At 44.4% G+C, this 20,305-nt stretch overlaps 1 protein-coding gene across 6 annotated transcripts in view; it reads right to left on the minus strand.

Moving 5' to 3' along the window:
* IKZF1 (IKAROS family zinc finger 1) overlaps positions 1-20,305 on the minus strand; it is a gene marked incomplete at its 5' end in the record, with an annotated part of 81,375 nt that overhangs the window by 42,697 nt on the left and 18,373 nt on the right. For all 6 annotated transcript variants that reach the window (XM_081835074.1, XM_081835076.1, XM_081835079.1 and 3 more), the window contains one exon: positions 8,187-8,306. In XM_081835074.1, coding sequence (XP_081691200.1) covers positions 8,187-8,306 — 120 coding nt within the window. The remainder of the gene's footprint in view (positions 1-8,186; positions 8,307-20,305) is intronic.

Raw genomic sequence — 20,305 nt, forward strand, 5'->3', positions numbered from 1 at the left:
TTTATAATTTTATTTTAATTAATTATATTTGATTATTTTAATCTGTATTGTATATTAAAGGAGGGAACGCGCGGAAGGGAACAGGTCGATTTTAGGGGATGGGAAAATATTTTTAAAATTGGGCTAATGATAATAAGTTCAAAATCTGGGATAAGAACTTGCTGAATTTATTTGTAAGAATTGGAATACAAGAGGGGGGAGGGAGGGGAAGTCCTGGAAAGATGTTATTGAAAATAAGATTTTAAATTGGGATGTTTTGTTCTTTTTATTTTGTTGTAATTGGAAATTTCTAATAAATATTATTTAAAAAAAAAAACCCAAAAAGAATAAAGTGAAGACACCTCCCTGATGTCAATAGGAAGAAAGTTCAAGGTTTGTAGGTGCGCCAGACTCAATTTCTATTATATACAAAGCGTATGGCATTATAATACAAAAAAGAACTCCATATTTGACATAAAAATGACTACTGTATAGAGGTTTAAAGATATCAGTCTGGAGAGTATTTATAAGGAGCATGTCAGTAAAAACTCAGCCAGTTTTGGATAAGAAAGTGTTCCTCCTGTAGTTTGGCGTTGGGGGGGGGGGTGTTTCCAGACCCAATCTTCCACATGCAGCGGCTGTAAGCTCAGAGGAGTTTTGCCCTTCATTGGGCCCTGAGGCTTGGCTGGCAAGGAAAAGGCCCTTCTCTTTGCCCACAACTACACATGGGTCTCCTCTGAAATGGCGCTTTGCCACATAGGAGCCAACTCCTAGGGACCGAGGTCTCTTTGCCCCTCCACCAGTAAAATATTTGAGGGGCTGGACTCTCCCAAAGTTGATGGCCATTGCCATTGAAATATTGTGAGTGTTTTGTGATCAGTTATGCAGCGCCACCCCCTGAATATTTCATTCAGGTTGGCACCCCTCCATCGCCATAAGGCGGGCTTCTTCAAAACAGGTACTTTTTAAATTTGATGCCTTTGTTTTACTTGCTGCTTTGAGAATATGATTGCACTTCGTACTTAATTGTTGCTTGCTTGCTTGAGTGCAGCGTAACTGGAACTGAGGGAAAATATTTATTTGTTTTGAGTATTTCTCCAATAGAAACGCAGCCTACCAGCTGAATTAATTAATTAAATGGCTTTTACTGTCAAGGTTAAAGTGGATATGAAAAACGCTTACAGCAGTGATCAATAAGTGTACGAAGTCCCCCTGGGTTTAGTTATAAAGCGCAAACAACAAAACACTTTTTTATTTTCTTTTGCTCAAGCAATTTTGGTGGAAGTATATTTTAAAAAATCCATTTAGCATTAATATAAAGCCCATGACAGGATACCCATTTCAATAGGATCTACCAGCAACCTAGAGATAAAATTAAGAAAAGGTGTTGCAGATTCAGATAACACCTCATTATCATTGTTATTCCATCCTTTCAAGGTATCACGGGCTCCAAAGCCAACAAAATCTCTGCTGCCCCCCCCCCCCCCATGAATTAACATTTCTTAATTTAATTTCTGTTGTGGGGGCCAGTAGGCGAAAGAACCCCTGCGGTTTCAAGGAATCAGCCTGCCTGGCCACAAGAAGAGTATTCATTATCCAGACTGAGATGATCAGGAGCTTTGTGTGGATGGCCTCACTGGAAGGAAATGAGGAAAGGGGGGGGGCTGCAATGCACCTGCTGCCCAGCCCCTCCTCCCTTCACAGATGGCAAGCAAGGTTTCTGCAGGGAGCGCATGTTCAGCCCCATGCGCCCAGGCTGTAAAACGCGGGGGGCTTGGAGGATGCACTTAGGGCCTACACTGCGCAACTCAGTCAGCAGGTGGAGGTTAGGGACAGAAGCAGACAGTCTCTCACCCCCCCCCCCTCCAGACATGAATACCGAGACAGTTTAAACCCCCGCCCCCCGCCCCGCCCCTCCGCATGGCTGGCTGCTCTGCTCTTGTGCCTTTGGGACCAACAGGACACAGGGCTCACCCACCCTTCCGTTTGATCCATGACTTCTCAGCATGGGTCCGAGAGGTTCTTCTTTTCTCTCACCACTCCCCCCCCCCCAAAAAAAACCCATTTATGGTTGAATCGGAGCAAATGTCCATGATGGTTCAAACAGAAGAAATCACGGGAAAAGGGGAAGAGTGGATGAGCCGACCATGTAATTAAGCAGTTGAAGCTTTTCTGATATGGGGCTAAGTGGTGGAGAAAGCATCCACCTGTTAAATTTCTGCATGACCGGCATGTGGGCAGAGAAGGAAGTCCATAGTTGGCAGACCAAAGGTGCTGTGGCGCTAACAATGGCCAGCATCGCAGGGCTGCTCAAAGGCTTAGCGATATATGCAAAGCACTTGAGAGGCACTATTTAAGAGCTCTGCTATTACGCACTTTTACACTCTCCCCCTCCTTCTTCTGTATATATGAAGCTGCACTGCAAAGCATGACTACTGAATATGTTCCATCATTGCCTCCCATTATACAACAGATAAATAAATAAAATAGGGGAGTCAGGTTCCTCAAACAACCTCACTGGTCCTCCCATCAGTCACAGTTGCTTTTTGCCAACAAAGAGCTGGGCAGAAAAAAGTGGTAACCAGAAATAGAGGCTGGGATAAATAAATGCCTCAGACCAGAGAGAAAAACTGACTATAGAATGAGAAACTCACTAAAAGGCCAGAGACATGGGGGCAAAGGGTAAACACATCCTTTTGACTAAACTTCTCTTTTTTGCTCCTTTCACCTGCTTTGTCCCACTTTGTCCTCAAATAACCCTCCTGTGTTTTTGTTTACATAGACACCCCTCTCCTGATATTGCATGCTTGGGGAATTCTTTATTTTTTTTCTAAAAAGAAAAAAAAATCTGCTATTGTCCCTCTGCACCTCAGTTCAATGGTTTGTGGGGAAGGGGGCAGGAAACTGATGTTCCTCTTTAAGGAACTCACTTTCTAGCTACCAAATTTAGAAATGGAGGACTAAACAGTGACCTGGAATTTGGTGTCAACGACGCCAACTTTTCCTTGGGATGGGCCCTGGGGAAAAGTGCTTTGTTTGAGCTGGCATGTTGTGAGAGCTACAACTTGGGGTCACCCAGCCTTCCTTCAGAGATGGGCTCATTCGCCTCTCACTCCCCAAGAAGTCCAAGGCTTACTCTAAGGCTGATCTTCCTTCTGCAGGATCCTGCCAGGCTCATCTTGGCCCCACTGCTGCTGCGGCTGCAGCTGGTGAGCCAGTGATCCCACTAGATAAATATAACTCCACAGCTAAAGCAGGACTTATCAGAATGGGAGAGAGGCGCTTCTCAGATAAAAGCAACTTCCTCCCACTGCAGATAAGATCAGCAGGCTCACTATCCGGATTGAAAAGCCACGCAATGAGGCACACACAGTATCTCCAGTTTAGCCAAAGAATCTTTCGATTCTTTTCATCCAGAAACACGTTAAGACTCACAGTAAGTTTCTCTCTTTCCTCTAGGTTAGTGGAAACTATCACAACACCCGCAGCATTACTCTGATATAAGGGATGGCAACAGAAAGTGGGAGAGGGGAGGGCAGAGATAAATTTTGCTTTTGAAAAATACACCTGTTTTGCAGCGTAATGAAGGCCGCAACCCTGTATGCTCCACTGAACTGGATGGGACCTACTTCTGAATAGACATGTATACGGTACAGGACTGCTCTGTAAAATGGAAGTGTGAAACAGCGGTGTATTCTGTATCTACCAGGAAGCACTTTAGAGCCCTGTCTCAAAATGTTTTCTGTGAAGGGCTAGCTTATCTCCGCAGTCTTCACCCTGCAAATGCACCAAGGACTTAGTACATATCAGCATTTGAACCTGTCCATCCTTTGTTCCTTTGCTTCTCTTATCCCTCCCCTCCCTTTGCAGCACCCCCCCACCCCCCACCCCCCGCATCACAACCCTGAGATTTAGATAGTGAAGTCATCTGTTGCTTTGCATCTGCTGTGATGTGTGTAAGGACACAGGATCACTGGGTAATTCTGTTATTCAGAAAGGGAGTAGAGCACATGACCCACACAGTCCTTGGTGGGGAGGACTGCAATTCAGTTCACATTTACAGGCAAATTGACTTAATTTGCACTTTGCAAAGCAACACACTAGGTGTCAGGCAATTTTGGCCCTGCAGTTGTGGCTGAGCTGAGGCTCCCACCAGTCCCACTAGCATGGCCAGTGTGTTTGTGTTTGGAAGCAGACCGGTCAGTTGTAAGAAAGCAGCTCCACAGCCACTCTAGCTACTAAAGAGCACTAGATATTTATTACCTTTGTCAAAACAGCCGCTAGAACACCACCACTGAGTGGATTGTGTTTCTCAATCTGGGGTGGAGCACTTCCCCTTTAGCCTTTTGGCTTCCTTTTCTACCAAGCCACCTTCCTTATACTCTTGCCTACATTTGCAAGCTGGCCTCTGCATTTAAGGATTTCTCTAATCTGAATGGTTTGGATCCATATTCCAGAACACCACGAGGAGCCTAATGAAAACAAGAATGTGAACATTGCCTTGCTGGATCAGGTTTTGGGCAATTAAGTTGATCATTTACTTCCAACAAAAGGAGGGTTCTATTTAGCTATGTGGAAATCCTACGGCACTTCCACATGGTAGATTCCCACATTCCTAGTTGGGAGTGTAATCAAACATTAGGAGCACAGAAATTGTTCCTAGAAAAGACAGGAGCCCCACACCAGACTCTCCCATTATCCTGCCTGGCTCCAGGATGGAGAAGGGCTGGGCAAGAGATTTGTTTTTAAGAAATCCGGGCATGATCCAGCAAAACTCCAGCCTTCTTCTAAATCCCATTTATTTCAGTGGAAGAAGTATGGAAGCACTTGACTCTTGGTTACTGTAAAATTGGCTGGTCTTGGTCAGATTTCCCTTATTTTTAATTTTTTTTTTAAAGCAACTACTATAAATCATAATTCCCAAGCTGCCCATAGTGAAGTGAGTGCACAGACATCAGCAAGCAGGCCCAGCCCACTGCATTTTGTTACCTGAGGTGAACCACAAAGCAGTGCCCCCCCACCCCTGCCAGTGAAGGAGGAGGGAGTGAAGATCAGGAACAAAGGGGGCGGATTAAAGACCAACATTGGGGACAAGGGTGGGAGGAGACAAGCAGCGCCTCTGATGGACCAAGAGGCCGCTATGGAGGCAGCACTGAAGGGGGGGGGGGAGATCCAGCCTCCCAAGAGCAAACGGGTTGGCAGCGACAGCGGGCGATGTCTTCTTTGGAGGCGGGTTCTTCTGCCCCTGTGGATCCTGCTGCCTGAAGCGTCCGCCTCACCTTCCCTCATGGGTGGGCTGGACCTGTCAGCAGGGCTATTCTCAAGGATGGCATTCCAGGGTTGTGATAGTATTCTGGTTCCAAGAATGTTGTGGCAATCAAAGGATTTTCTGTGTAAACCCCCCCCCCCCGCTTCAGTTTTTTGCTTCAGTTGAACAGGCCTCAGGGAGAAATTTAGCATGGCCTTCAAATGATACCAGTTTATTCATATCAGCATCCCACTTATTTAATAGACTTTTAGTCCATTTTTAAGGCAAAGATGCAACCACATACAATGCCACATACACAACAGAATTATATAAAATCCACAGTTTTCCACACAGGCCAACCAAATGCCTCCAGAAAGCCCCAAAGCAGGTCATAAAGGCGACATCCCTCTCCACAGTTGCTTCCCAGCAGATGGTTTTCAGTGGCAAACCCCTCCAAGGCTGGAGGCTGAGTATTGCCATAGTCTCTTGTAGTCACATGGCTCATATTTTACTTTTGTAAGAAAATATGCACGAAACCATGCGTATATTTAATAAACATTGCTATCATGTTTTTATTTCATACACATGCTGCAAAGGTAAAAACTAAGGCCCACCTGCCTCTTTCTGCCCTCAGCTGCCCCCCCCCACCACCCTCATCAACACTCAGAGATGGCCCAGCACGTTGCAACACCCAAAGCAGAAAATCCAAATCACACCCTCCAATTATGGTGGTTAAATGTATAATAATACAGTAATAAACAAAATAAGCAACTGCTGGCTACCCATGAATGATGCCCTCCAAACTTGCCTCATTCAGCCAGAGCTGCGTGGTCAGACTGTCCAGGACCTCACATCACCTGAGGGTGTGAAGTCACAATCTTTACAGTTTGTGAAGCCAATTTTATGTGTAAAACTCGAGAGTACAAGACTGTTCCAGCCCCAGAGCAAAATGTCCCCAGCTGGTGGAAGCTGGCGGCAGAGGGCAAGCGGGGCTGCGCTGCTCTCCTGCTTCTCAACACCAGGACTCACTGATCTTGCCAGGAAGGGCAAGGAAGTGGGGAGCTCAGCGCAGTGCGCGGCGGGTGACAGGAGCTCCAGCTCTGCCGCCGGATGGGCACCTGAAGAGCATCCCCCCGCCTTGCTCCCCTGCTCCCCACCGTGATGGGGAACAGCACGGCCCCACCTGCTACAGCCCCACTGATCAGAGTGTTAGCTCTAAATTACGATTTCTTTTCTTTTTTGCCTTCCCTCTAATCACTCAGCTAGCTCTGCCAGCTTCACTGATAATAAAGAGGGAAAGAAGCTACAGATCTTTGATGAAAGAAAAAGTGGTGCTTCATCCATCTGCCAGGTAAGAATGTTTCCTCATGCTGTGCTGCAGCTGCCAGGATAAGAAGAGCTTGCCTAATCTGTGTTGCAGCTTATCACTGAATCGAGAGAAGCGCAGAATGGGAAGGGACCACTTCTTCCCCTGCAGCCCTGATGGAAGCAAGTGTGTGACCACATTTTAGAAGCCTTGCCTCAGAGGACATTTCTGGATCCCAAGAGATCAGATTCCATGGCTGGGCTGATTCACACATTCATGCATGTTCGTGACTTCATAACTGCGGTGCTGAACAGCAACTTGCATGTGTGACCAAGCTGACAAGGACCCCAGGCAGCGCTTTCAGGGCACCTCAAATGTGACCTGCTTTTCAATGGAGTTTGTTTGCAAATCCAGCAGGGAGTCATCAAATGTTGGGCAATCAATGGATGAGGAACCAGCCCAGGGATCGAGAATGAAAGAGGACAAATTATTTAAACCTGCTATTCTTCCTGGGGGAGGAGCATTTTTTAAATACAACAACTAGGATGAGTTGCAGCCTCTGACAAATTTACTCTGTCGTTCTGCCTTACTGGATGAGACACTCATCAACTAAATCCAGCAAAGGAAAGTGGCAACCACGCATGTATCCGGTGGATTCCTAGGGAACTTTTTTCAGCTGCCACGTATACAGTTTAATTACTATTATTGGATCCTTAGCCCTCTCCTATGAAAACCAGTGGGGTCTACATGTTTTTGGATATACTTTACCTGGATCACATCCTGTATTTGTTTATTTTTAAATCCAAACAACTGGAGAAACCTCACAAATCACTTGGTAATCAAACATTTGGTTATATAGAAGTTCTCCTTGATCAGGATAATATTTTTGTACATTACATTGCACCAGAAAGCAAGCTAAAGTGTGGATTTAGATGAGTGGTCTTTTCAGAGCCAGGACCCAGCTTCAAGACCAATCTCTAACACATGGGTCACACTTTTAATTTTTCACCATCTTTTTTCCTCCCCATATTTACGTTCCCCCACATCCCTCCTCTCTGCTTTTCTCCCCATCTCTCTCTTGATTTCCCAGTCTTTTAAAATGTAAACAGCAGACAAGAAACTTGGGGCAGTCCCACTGCTGCAATCCACTTCAGGTCAGGGTGTGAATTGCAAGCCATCAATCAGCTGAAAACCAATGATTTTGATTACTGGAAATTATTTGCAGACAACTGAGACTGGGATAATGGTATTGCAGTTATTCCAGATGCTTGCTATCTATTTCAAATCAAGAGCTATTAAATTTACAAAGCATAATCCAGATTAACACTGGAAATCTAATAGAGAGGCAGGAAAGTTTTCTGCGTGTTCTTCTACCCCCTTCCCCCATAACCCTATTCTTCATGCTTTTACTTTTCTGTCATAAAACCATTTCCATGCAGAACGAGCATGGGAACAGTCTTTGATGGAACCACGTATTGTAAAGCTAGATTATTGGCTATAACCTTTTAGGTTAAAGGGGCCTGTTACCTTCGAGACAGAAAAGCAACAAAACAAAGACACCTGTCTCAGAAGTAAGGCATTCTCAGTCCTCCAAGTGAATCGAGAAGCACCTCGTGCATGGAAGCAGCAAGCCACACATAGCAATGCTCTTACCCAAAACTCTCTCACTGCGAGAATTCTGCTGTCCTCCTGTGCTGGTGGAAAGATCTTCTGGCACAGGCATGGGCTCATCAGAATCATCCGGGACATCGCTTACCGAAGGACTTTCTTTTCCTGGTGATAAAGGGAATAGTCCCAGTAAGTTGAGAAAGATCTATGTTCAGTTCAGGCCCCCATTTGATACAGCATATGAATGACCTCAAGGTTCCAGAACCTTCGAAATAGAATGTGCCCTCATGTTAGCCTCCAGGCTGGCAGTCACAGCAGCCAAGTTCTGAAGACTAAGGGGACGGGTAAAGGGTGCTGCTTGTGCTTCTCATGACTTAGATTGGACTCAGCCTGTGTCAGTTGCACTTTGGGGCCCCTGACGCCCAACAAGTGTTGTGTCTTGAGCAATGCACAAAGAGATTCATATCATGGGCAATTTGGAATGCTGCCACAAGTAGGAAGGTCCCCACCCCACATCCCCACCCCCAAAATAGGAGAGAATCCGTTCTCTCCAGGACAGTCTCTATGTTACACCAGTGTTGCAAAAGGTACGCCTGGTGGAAACATGGGAGGCCCCCTTAGTACTGGTACTCAGCACTTAAAAGATTTTGGTGCCCCCCTATATATCTAATTCAAAATATAAACAAAAATAAACCACATATCATTATTTTATATTATTACAGTGGTACCTCGGGTTTTTATATTATTACAGTGGTACCTCGGGTTAAGTACTTAATTCATTCTGGAGGTCCGTTCTTAACCTGAAACTGTTCTTAACCTGAAGCACCACTTTAGCTAATGGGGCCTCCTGATGCTGCCATGCCGCCGGAGCCCGATTTCTGTTCTCATCCTAAGGCTAAGTTCTTAACCTGAAGCACTATTTCTGGGTTAGGGGAGTTTGTAACCTGAAGTGTATGTAACCCGAGGTACCACTGTACTTTGTTGTTGTATTTTTATTGTTTTCCCATTTATTGTGAGAGCCTTTTTGTGGAAGCTGGTTCAGCTGCACCGCATGGTCCATGGTAAATCCAGCAATGGAAAATTTCTGTAGTGCCCCTTCCCTTGATGCCTCGACAGAGGCTTATTTTGCTTCATGTTTCATCCCGCTTGGCAGTCCATCAGCTCCTGAACACACGCCTCTTTTGACAAGGATTCCCCAGTCTCCTGACTTGAGCCTCCTATTTAAACCATTGTAACTGCTGTTTCAACTTGCAATTGTCCTGTTGTTTTGATAGGCTTGTTTATTCTACGCTTTAATTGTTGGTGTTTATTTTAATGTATGATAAAATTGTTTCACTGTGTGTTTTAATTATGTGTGGCTATATTCTTTGTAATCGGTTCTATACCTGCAAACCACGTAAAAGCCATTTTGACAGATAAGTGGTATGTAAATACAATGTATATTATTAATAATAGTATTGCATGTCTAGTCTCCTTCCATAGCTCAAATGAGAAACTATTTTTTGTGTGATGAGAAAGCAGCATGGTTTTTTGTTTTAAAATACCATGGGTAGGAAGGGGAAGTCCACGTCCTGTTGAATCCTGGTCCACCTGATTCATTCTAGGAAAGTTCAAGAAGCAGCTCGTGAAATGTCCACTTACAAGACTTGTGAAGGCAAAAGACCTACTGCAGTGTTGACGTCTCTGAACTCTGCTTGAGCTGCTCTTGTCACATAACGGGGCTTAGTTCTCCCCCCAGTATGTCTCCCAGCAAAGCCTTTCTTTTCTAAAAGTGAAGCTCATTCAAAGTAATCCATGTGGGCACCTCTTCTCTTGGATGCCAGAGCATGATATTTCATATTTCATGCCTTAACTTCATCTGTGTTGTTATACCCTGATAAGTTCACTCCTGCATGGCAATTTTATAGATATGTAATCATACTAACATTTTGTAGCAAATGACTTTTAAAGTGGAAAGATGGGGAGAAATAGCCATTCTCCATTTAATTTCTAAGAGGCATGCACAGAATATTAACTGGGGCTAGGTATGCAATTGCAAAACAAGAAGCAAATATTGGGTTGAAGTATTAAAACGCCATCAAAAAGTCTGAGGCCCAAATACATTCTTTTGCTGCTCAATAAAGACTTAACACAAAATAGGTGCTACAATTCAGCTCTGTGCCTTTAGTTTGTAATGTTTCTTTAAGCACCTTTTCATACAAAACTCGGAGGCAGGATTTCTGGGAGATCCTTTGCCTGGTATTGCCAGAGACAATGAACAACTTATTCCTGTCTTTGCAATTTTTCCTTCATCCTATGACGAGTCCACAGTCATAACAGAGGAGACTGTTAGCATAACCAGAGTTGAAGGTTGGTCCCATAATGCAAGCCTATTGATCACACACTACAGGAGGCCTCAATCTAAGCTCAAGTTAGTCATGACTACCAGTTCCATCATATTCAGAAATAAGTTTCCTTACTCCCTGGTTGTAGTTACTTTGCTCCATTGATTTCAATTACTGAGATGGAAACTCTTTTTTTGAGAACTTTCAGCATGAAATAGGATGGGGGTTTCCTGACAAACTCTCCCCATTTCACCTTTTTACATACTTTAAGTTTCACAGCAGATACCAGTCACCCAGAGGAGCCCTTCTGCTCCTATTTTGTACTAATACTTAACACTTTCATGGAGCTTTTGCAGTACTCAAAACACAGCACATATATTATCTTGATAATCCTTACAACAAGTCTGTAAAATAAATCAGCATTGCCACCTCTAGATTTAACAAGAGAGAACACTGAATGATTGCGTTTCATGTTTAAATTAATGCTTTAAAATTTGAACTATAGAATGTTTGGATACTGTATGTTTGAACTGCTAAGAGGACTTTGGATAGCCAACAAATGTCCTAAATAAATATATATTTGAGATTCTTTTAATTATTTTTAGCTGATATTTTTAATGTGCTGGTTCTGTTGGGTTCTTTTACAAAAAATATTTAGCTGTTTTAAAAATTGTATTGAACCGAATCCTATTGTTCTTACCGACTATTGTGAGTCGCCTTGTGGGTGCTAATACTGAAAAGCAAGGTATAAATCTTAAATATAAGTAAATCTTGCAGGTAGAGGCTGGAAGCTGAGAGAGCAGCCGCTTGCCCTGGGTCTCCTGGGGAGCTCATGGTGGAGGTGCCACAGAAGGGAATCCACAGAGACTAGAGGCTAAAATCCTACATATACTCAGCAGGAAGTAAGTCCTGTTGAACTTAGTGGGACTATATTCACTTCCCAGTAGACACATTGAATATCAGACTGTAGGAGAAGAAAATGGGTTGGCAACTTGACCTCTAACTGATTTCAAGATAAGTGAACCACAGATATGAGCTTGGGTGAAGGACCAGCTGGTTCTTTGGATGTGAGTGGAGAATGGATGTGGTCAGGTTTAGAGAAGAAGCAGCAACAGAAATGAGGACCATCAACGGTCTGCTCAGGAGGCAATACAGTGATGGAATTTCCCAAGGGACTGGCTTGTGAGGTGAAGATAAAGCAGCACTTGACAGGCTATGCGGACATTGGAAGCATAGGCGACTTTCTACATGGAGCAAATTGGCTACCCTGGATCTGCACCAAGGGTGAGAATGCCCAGGCCAGGGGTCAGATGCAGCCCACCAAGGCTTGCTATCTCCCCAAACTGTACCCCATCCCCAGCCACAAACACTCTCCTCGGGCCGCACCCCTAAACATCAGGTTCCACATCATTCTTGTGGTTTTGCCTTGCTGGAATAGGGCCTTGCCTCTTGGTCCTTAGATGGAGGAATGTATGTAGAAACTAGCCTACTGTAAAAACATAATTTTTGAATTTGCTACTCCTTCCACTTTTGTCTCTGGCCACCCCACCAACAGCATGGGGTGCCCAGAAGGTTGTCCAGAAAGGATGAAACCCTTGGGCTGGAAAGGGTTCTTCCACACCCAGAGGCGCCATCTTCTGAAGCACACGGAGGGGGCTGGTGTGATGACCTGACATCCCCCGCGCAACATTGCACCGTGTCCTGACATCGCTCTGGGCCTGCCTCTAACAATGGGTGGCCCACCTTGGCCCCCTGGAGCAGTGCCTATGTCCTCGCCCCATTTCTAAACTATCCCAAAAGAAACTAAACAGAGAGAGAGAGAGAGAGAGAGAGAGAGAGAGAGAGAGAGAGATTTCCATGGTGATACAGCACGGCTAGTATTCTTCACTGGTTAAAGCCAATCATTAATAATAACAAAACACATGGAGAAATCAAAGGTAAGCCATTTGCTGAATAAGTCAGAGAATCTCATCTCTGTTCTCTGTGCCTCCTTCATTGGTGCCATATGCAGTTCTGCTAAATACATGTCAGCACTGCTGTGTCTCCAGTTTTAATGCGGCAATGGCTGGCTCATAAAATATTGCTTTCAGGAGGGGGATATAAGTGTGAACTCTGAGCTTATCATGCAGGCTGGAGAGTTCCGTTAGGAGCCAGCGATGGCCATATTCCAAGAACTGGGAACAGATGTGCCATTCTTGTCTCATTTACAGTTGCTGGCTTGCTTATCTGCTGCCTTGAGCAAGACTGGATCCAAATCGGCCTAAAGCCAGAGAACAATTCTGTTCTCATAAGAAGAACTAAGTTTATGCTCTGCCTGCTTGCGTTCCACACTATCTAAATGACTGGAGTCACTTCTCTGTTATGTCTTGCAAGCCCTTGTAATTGGGAAGCTTGTGTGTGTGTGTGTGTGTGTGTGTGTGTGTGTACACATAAAATCTCATATATCACTACTACGTAGGTAGAGACCCCTTGTGTGGATCTTCCCCACCCATGTATCCTCGCTGGTTCAGGCTCCACCCACTTGGCTACCCTCCTTCCACCCATGTGCCATCTCCTCAGTTCCCACCAATGCCCAGTATGCATTTAGGATCAAACAACTTTGTTGTTGTTGTTTAGTCATTTAGTCGTGTCCACCTCTTCGTGACCCCCTGGACCAGAGCACGCCAGGCCCTCCTGTCTTCCACTGCCTCCCACAGTTTGGTCAAACTCATGCTGGTAGCTTCGAGAACACTATCCAACCATCTCATCCTCTGTCGTCCCCTTCTCCTTGTGCCCTCCATCTTTCCCAACATCAGGGTCTTTTCCAGGGAGTCCTCTCTTCTCATGAGGTGGCCAAAGTATTGGAGCCTCAGCTTCAGGATCTGTCCTTTCAGTGAGCACTCAGGGATGATTTTCTTAAGAATGGATAGGTTTGATCTTCTTGCAGTCCATGGGACTCTCAAGAGTCTCCTCCAGCACCATAATTCAAAGGCATCAATTATTCGGTGATCAGCCTTCTTTATGGTCCAGCTCTCACTTCCATACATCACTACTGGGAAAACCATAGCTAAAAAAGCTAAAAAAGCCAATGCAATTCTGGGCTGCATCAATAGGAGTATTGCATCTAGATCAAGGGAAGTAATAGTGCCACTGTATTCTGCTCTGGTCAGACCTCACCTAGAGTACTGTGTCCAGTTCTGGGCACCACAGTTCAAGAAGGACACTGACAAACTGGAACGTGTCCAGAGGAGGGCAACCAAAATGGTCAAAGGCCTGGAAACGATGCCTTATGAAGAACGGCTAAGGGAGCTGGGCATGTTTAGCCTGGAGAAGAGGAGGTTAAGGGGTGATATGATAGCCATGTTCCAATATATAAAAGGATGTCACATAGAGGAGGGAGAAAGGTTGTTTTCTGCTGCTCCAGAGAAGCGGACACGGAACAATGGTTCCAAACTACAAGAAAAAAGATTCCATCTAAACATTAGGAAGAACTTCCTGACAGTAAGAGCTGTTCGACAGTGGAATTTGCTGCCAAGAAGTGTGGTGGAGTCTCCTTCTTTGGAGGTCTTTAAGCAGAGGCTTGACAACCATATGTCAGGAGTGCTCTGATGGTGTTTCCTGCTTGGCAGGGGGTTGGACTCGATGGCCCTTGTGGTCTCTTCCAACTCTATGATTCTATGATTCTATGATTCTAACTATATGGACCTTTGTTGGCAAGGTGATGTCTCTGCTTTTTAAGATGCTGTCTAGGTTTGTCATTGCTTTTCTCCCAAGAAGCAGGCGTCTTTTAATTTCATGACTGCTGTCACCATCTGCAGTGATCATGGAGCCCAAGAAAGTCAAATCTCTTACTGCCTCCATTTCTTCCCCTTCTATTTGCGAGGAGGTGATGGGCCCAGTGGCCATGATCTTCGTTTTTTTGATGTTGAGCTTCAAACCATATTTTGTGCTTTCCTCTTTCACCCTCATTAAAAGGTTCTTTAATTCCTCCTCACATTCTGCCATCAATGTTGTGTCATCCACATATCTTAGGTTGTTGATATTTCTTCCGGCAATCTTAATTCCAGCTAGGGATTCGTCCAGCCCAGCCTTTCGCATTATGAATTCTGCATATAAGAGCTCTTAAAATCCACGTTTATCTGCAGGGCTTAAGAAAACCCATTTCTGTGTGCAAAGGATCCTGCTTTAAGTCATGGTAAGGGACCAGAATGGTAAAGGACCTGCCAACCTAGCAGTTCGAAAGCACATCAAAGTGCAAGTAGATAAATAAGTACCACTCCGGCGGGAAGGTAAACGGCGTTTCCGTGTGCTGCTCTGGTTCGCCAGAAGCGGCTCAGTCATGCTGGCCACATGACCAGCATGTACGCCGAGCTGTACGCCGGCTCCCTTGGCCAATAAAGCGAGATGAGCGCCACAACCCCAGAGCCGTCCGCGACTGGACCTAATGGTCAGGGGTCCCTTTACCTTTACCTTTAAGGGACCAAAATAGTGGATGAATTCCAGATCCCTCCTAGTCATATGGTTCTGAGTACGTTGCAGTAAATTAATACCATTCCCAGGTGACAAAATTATGGGTAATATCAATTTGTCTATTCATCTCCCCACACCACTGAAATAAAATCAGGATTGATTCATTTCCCCCATCCACACTGAAATATTTTCATTTTGTTAAAGATCATTATCACAAGTAATTTGTCCAGCACTCTCCCCTTCCTCCAAAACCCGCTGCACTCTTTAGGTGTATGGGCAATTGCCCCTCTGTTCCCTGAGTTTTTGTTTTTTTTAAAATTACTTTTTTATTCAAAATTTAAACAAAACATATTATCTAGTAACATATCATCCTTATTTTCCCCCTTTTTTCCTCCCTCCCCCCACAGAACCCACCCACCACCACCACCCGACTTCCCTCAGTTCCAGTCTTTGATTTCTCTAAAAATACTGTTTTCTGCATGTTACACAGTTGTATAGATCCTCAAACTATTTAAGTAATAATTATCAATAAAAAGTTTGTGAATGTTTATTCAAAACCAGCCAAGGAGTCCAGTTCGCTTTGTTGTGTCTTCAAATACTTTGTAAAGGGTTCCCATTCATCTTTAAAGTCACAGTTATCCTTGTCCCATAGCTTGTATGTCAGTTTTGCCAGTTCTGCATAGTCCATCAATTTTTCTTGCCATGATTCTTTAGTTGGGGTTTCTTCAGTCTTCCATCCTTGTGCTATTAGAACTCTCGCGGCCATTGTCGCATACATGAAGATGTTTTTCAGCTTTTTTGGCAGATCTTTCCCTACAATGCCTAATAAAAATGCTTCAGGTTTTTAAACAAATGTTAAATGGAACATTTTCTTCAATTCGTTATATATCATTTCCCAAAAAGTTTTAATTACCTTACAATCCCACCACATATGATAAAATGTCATTTTATCATATGTTCCCGGAGTTTTAAACCACATAGGGTTGTTCCTCGTGAGCACCTATATTTCTGTCTGCTGGCTCTATATGTTGTTATTAACAATTAATTGGGCATTGGTATTAATCATGCATGGTCAAAACTCTTTGCAAAAGAAAAGAAAAGAAAAGAAAAGAAAAGAAAAGAGGAAGAGGAAGAGGAAGAGAAGAGAAGAGAAGAGAAGAGAAGAGAAGAGAAGAGAAGAGAAGAGAAAAGAAAAGAAGGACTAACAGGGTGACTTTGTTCATGGCATTGCTATACAGTGGTACCTCTGATTATGAACTTAATTCGTTCCGGGGGTCCGTTCTTAACCTGAAACCGTTCTTAAACTGAGGTACCACTTTAGCTAATGGGGCCTCCTGCTGCCGGTATGCAATTTCTGTTCTCATCCTGAGGTAAAGTTCTTAACCCGAAGTGTTTGTAACCTGAGGTGCCACTGTAGTTATAGCGAAGTATAACCAAATAACAACAGCAAATGCTCTTAAAATGCACTGAAGCTCCCCCACTTTAACTTGTTTTGCAATTTAATATTGGATGTATCAAAGAGCACATGTTGTCCTGGTGTCCTGAAAACACCCCATCACCCCTGTCTGCCCCCCCCCCCGCACTCCATCCATTTAAACATGAGGATGAGTCACGTTTGCCTCATCACAAGCTCCGGAAAGGCACTGTCTTCCGTCTCTTCTGAAAGTCCTGCTTAAGGGCTTCCCGTGTCCTTCCCTTTCATCGACTGTCGGAACACAGGGCTGCCGAGAGGGGCAGATCTTCTTCAGTTCTTACCACTGTCCCTAAAGCAAACTTGAACGGAAACTGTACAGGTCTTGTACATTTAAAGCATACTCCCCCCTCCCCCAAATACTGGGAACTGTAGTTTACCACTCACAGAGCTACAACTCCCAGCACCCTTAAACTACAGTCCCTGGGTACTTGGAGTGAGTGAGTGTGCTTTAAATGTCTGACGTGTGAGTAGCCCAGAAATGGCAGGTTTCGTTTTCCCTGAGGCCTCTGTGCTGCTGAAGATAAACCAAAGACACCACCAAAAAAGTTCCCATGTGAAGAGAGATTCCTTTCAAGCTGAAGCTGCAGGGACTGAGAAACTATGGCCATGGGATGGGGAACTGCAAGTGGAGGACTACATGTGGGGCGGCGAAATTAACTGGGGGACCCATCCTCAAATTAAGGAAGAGGCATTTCCTTCTTCCCTGACCCATTTCCCCTTGGGGTTACATCCACCTGGAAGGGATCTCGTTTTTCTCTTGGCTGGGCATGCATTCAGTGTAAGTTTTAGTAGCCCTGATGTTACTTTTCTATAGGTTTGTGAAATCAGTATTTATCTCTGTTTCTACAGAGATAATGGGAGAGGAGGATCTGTAGGCAAGCAGGAGGTGTGTTTAACCCCTTCCCCCTTCAAGCACCCCACCCCCAGATCCCAATCCTGCGTTTCCTTCGTAATGTCCAGTTGCGCCCGGGCCAAGCACAGCAACCAAGTGTTTTAGGTCTTGCGTAAAAAGGGCACGCACCTGCTGTGAGCGACTTGAAGAGAGGAGATGGGTAGCACAAACTCAACTGAAAGGCTAACTGATTCTCCCCACCCACAACTACCCTCCCATTTGGTAACCAGGAATTTTTTCTCACATCTCCTCTAGCTGGATTGAGCCTTTGACAACCCTGGCTATTTCCTTCAGCTCTAGTTTATACAAGAGTCTCCACTGCCAGAAAAGTCTGCTTATCCAACCCGATTCACAAGTGTTAAAATTCACCAGAGTCGTATGGCAGCAGAACATAATTTTGCAGCAAAGCATCTTGCTTTCTATTTGTTCTGTTGAAAATAAAACCAGCTTGTCCAAAATGCTGGTGGTAATGTTACAAATAGTGTCAGGGGCTTGTTTGCTTGTTTTTTTAAAAAAGAGAACTCCCTGCATTCCCTGCAAAAAACTCAATTAACATAACCAATCCATTCAACTCTTCCTTTCAAGGACAAGGCAGGCCATGAAGACGACGAAACAGCCACAAGTTTGCCTTGGAACTGAGAGCACAACGTAGAGAGCACTAGACAGAACAGCCTCTTGAGATCAGACCAAATGTCCCTTAGCTTTTCCACCAGCAGACAAGCAGAGGCCATGAGTCCAAGAAGACCTCCTCCCGGCTCGACAGGCCTTTTTCCACCTGCTTGGGAAGATGGAGCCCAGACTGACTCCAGCTGCAAAAGCTGAGACCGTTTTTGTTCAGAAGGTTTTGTTGGTGTTTTCCTTGCTGTTATTGATATATTTTTGGCATCTTTAATTTTTTTTATCTTACCATGATTTATGTGGCAACTGTGCAATTTGCCCATGTAGTTTTAAAGTGTTTTATTATTTGTGACTACTTTGGTTATGTTTTAATTATGTACATCTTTCTATGTTGCAAGCTGCCTTGAGCATGGTTTGAACTATGGAAAGGCGGCATACAAACATGTTTTTGTCTCCCCTGCCCTCAGCATAGGATATCCAGAGGAATATGACCTATGCGTGTAGAGATTTCATTTCATGATATTGGCTATCAGATCTGCCCTTCTGGAAAAGTGCACAACCTGAATGTGCTGCTGTTGCTATCATAGTTTTGTCTTTATGGAGATGCGAGCTACACAGAGAGGCTCACTGTTAAGGAGTGAAGACAGTTCTGGAGGAATAACTTCTTGATTTTAGACTCAGTCCTGCAGTGGATGTCTGCTGAGATGAGAAACCCTTCCTTCCTCAATATCCAGCTGCTGAAGCCTTGCACAGTCTAACTCACCTGCCACCCCAATCCTCACCCCCCCCCCAGCCTCTCATGCAGGTGTCTCCACAGGAAACCACAGACAAGAGGAAATGCTCCAAAAATGGTACCTCATCACCTCTTCAGGCTGGTTTTAAGAGGATTCGCCCAGCCATATCTCTTCAAGCTATCAAAAAGGTCACTTTAAACCCCCTCCCGTCCATATGAAACTTTGCGTTGTGATAGTGCTGCACTGTGTGACACAAAGCTAACACAGCTCACAAGCTGTGCATTGTGAGGCTCGCCTGGTGCTTCACAACCCCCCCAGTTTTAGCAGCCCTTAGAAGTGGGGGAAAACAAGAGGTTGGTCACTGGTGCCCCCCCCCCCAATATATTGATAAGCTGCATTTGGTATGGTAGGAACAAATGCTGTAGACCCCAAGGAGAAATGCCACCCAGGGGGGTAGAACTGGGTCTTGAGGGCATAAAGTTAACAATGACAGTGTAGATATATGCACATCTATATTCAGAAGGAGAAAAATACTGGGTTATTTTATGTGCCTATCTGCTAATCAGTGCTTTTTTCTGGGGGGACAAAGACCCCTAAACATTTTGTGAATCTTTGTACTTTTGTCCATTTACTGTATTTATTTTCCCCAATTTGAACTATAAAATTGTGTTTTTCTTGAGTCAAAATGAGAGTACCCCTAAACATTTTTTATATGACTCCCCCACTTCTTTCACAAAGCTGCCATAATTATAAATGTTTCTATATGCCCCAAAGAGTGTCACACAGGGATATCCTCTGGGAAACCCCTTAGATCTGTTGACATTTCCAAGACATGACTGCTGAACCTTGCATTCAGTTCTTAAAAGGCCTTGACCCTGGCAACTGAACTTGGAGAAGAGGCATCTCCTAAAATGTTCTGCTTCCTGCTGTAGCCCCAATTGCAATCTCTCCAAATCTTTTTCTTCATAGTCACCAAAACCATGTATGGTAGGTGGACCAGGAAGCTTTCAAGTCTCGGCAGCTTACTTGAGGTCTAAAGTATTGGTAGGTCTGCAACCTTCACATCATATTCCGTCTCATCACACCAAAAAAGTACCCACAGAGAGCACTCTCCTCACAACTCCTTCACCTTCCAACTGACAGGCTTCTTGCTGCCCAGTATAAAAGGTGGTTTGCATAACCATTGCAGGAGCAGCTTCAGGGAAAGAGGAAACCCTGAATGCATACATGAAACTGTGGCATGAAATCAACACAGTACATCTCAGATTTTTATCCTAAAAATGAAATCACAACTTCAGAGGAACACTAGCAATTTGGCAAGTAAGGTATACTAAAAATGAATAATTCCACCCCAATTTATTTTTGCTAGGGTCCCGAGTGTTCGGATCTGCAGAAATATTACACTGATCGAAATATGAATGTGCCTCACAGATGGAGACGCCAGTTCAGCAAGGAAGATGCAAGAAGCAGGCTACCATATGCACAGGTGAGGCAAAGATGAATCTAGCTGTATGTCTCCAAGGCACATGGTGAAGTTCATTGAAACCCATGAGAACTGACCGGCAAAGACCTTCAACGCATATACAGATCTCTGTCCAGAGTCACCCATGACATGTGACCAATTGCTCACTAGGACAGTTGAACTGAGATGATAATGTAAGAAGAAGAGCCTG

This window comes from Podarcis erhardii (assembly GCF_964252035.2).
Source record: "Podarcis erhardii genome assembly, chromosome: 13".
NCBI classification, from domain to species: domain Eukaryota; kingdom Metazoa; phylum Chordata; class Lepidosauria; order Squamata; family Lacertidae; genus Podarcis; species Podarcis erhardii.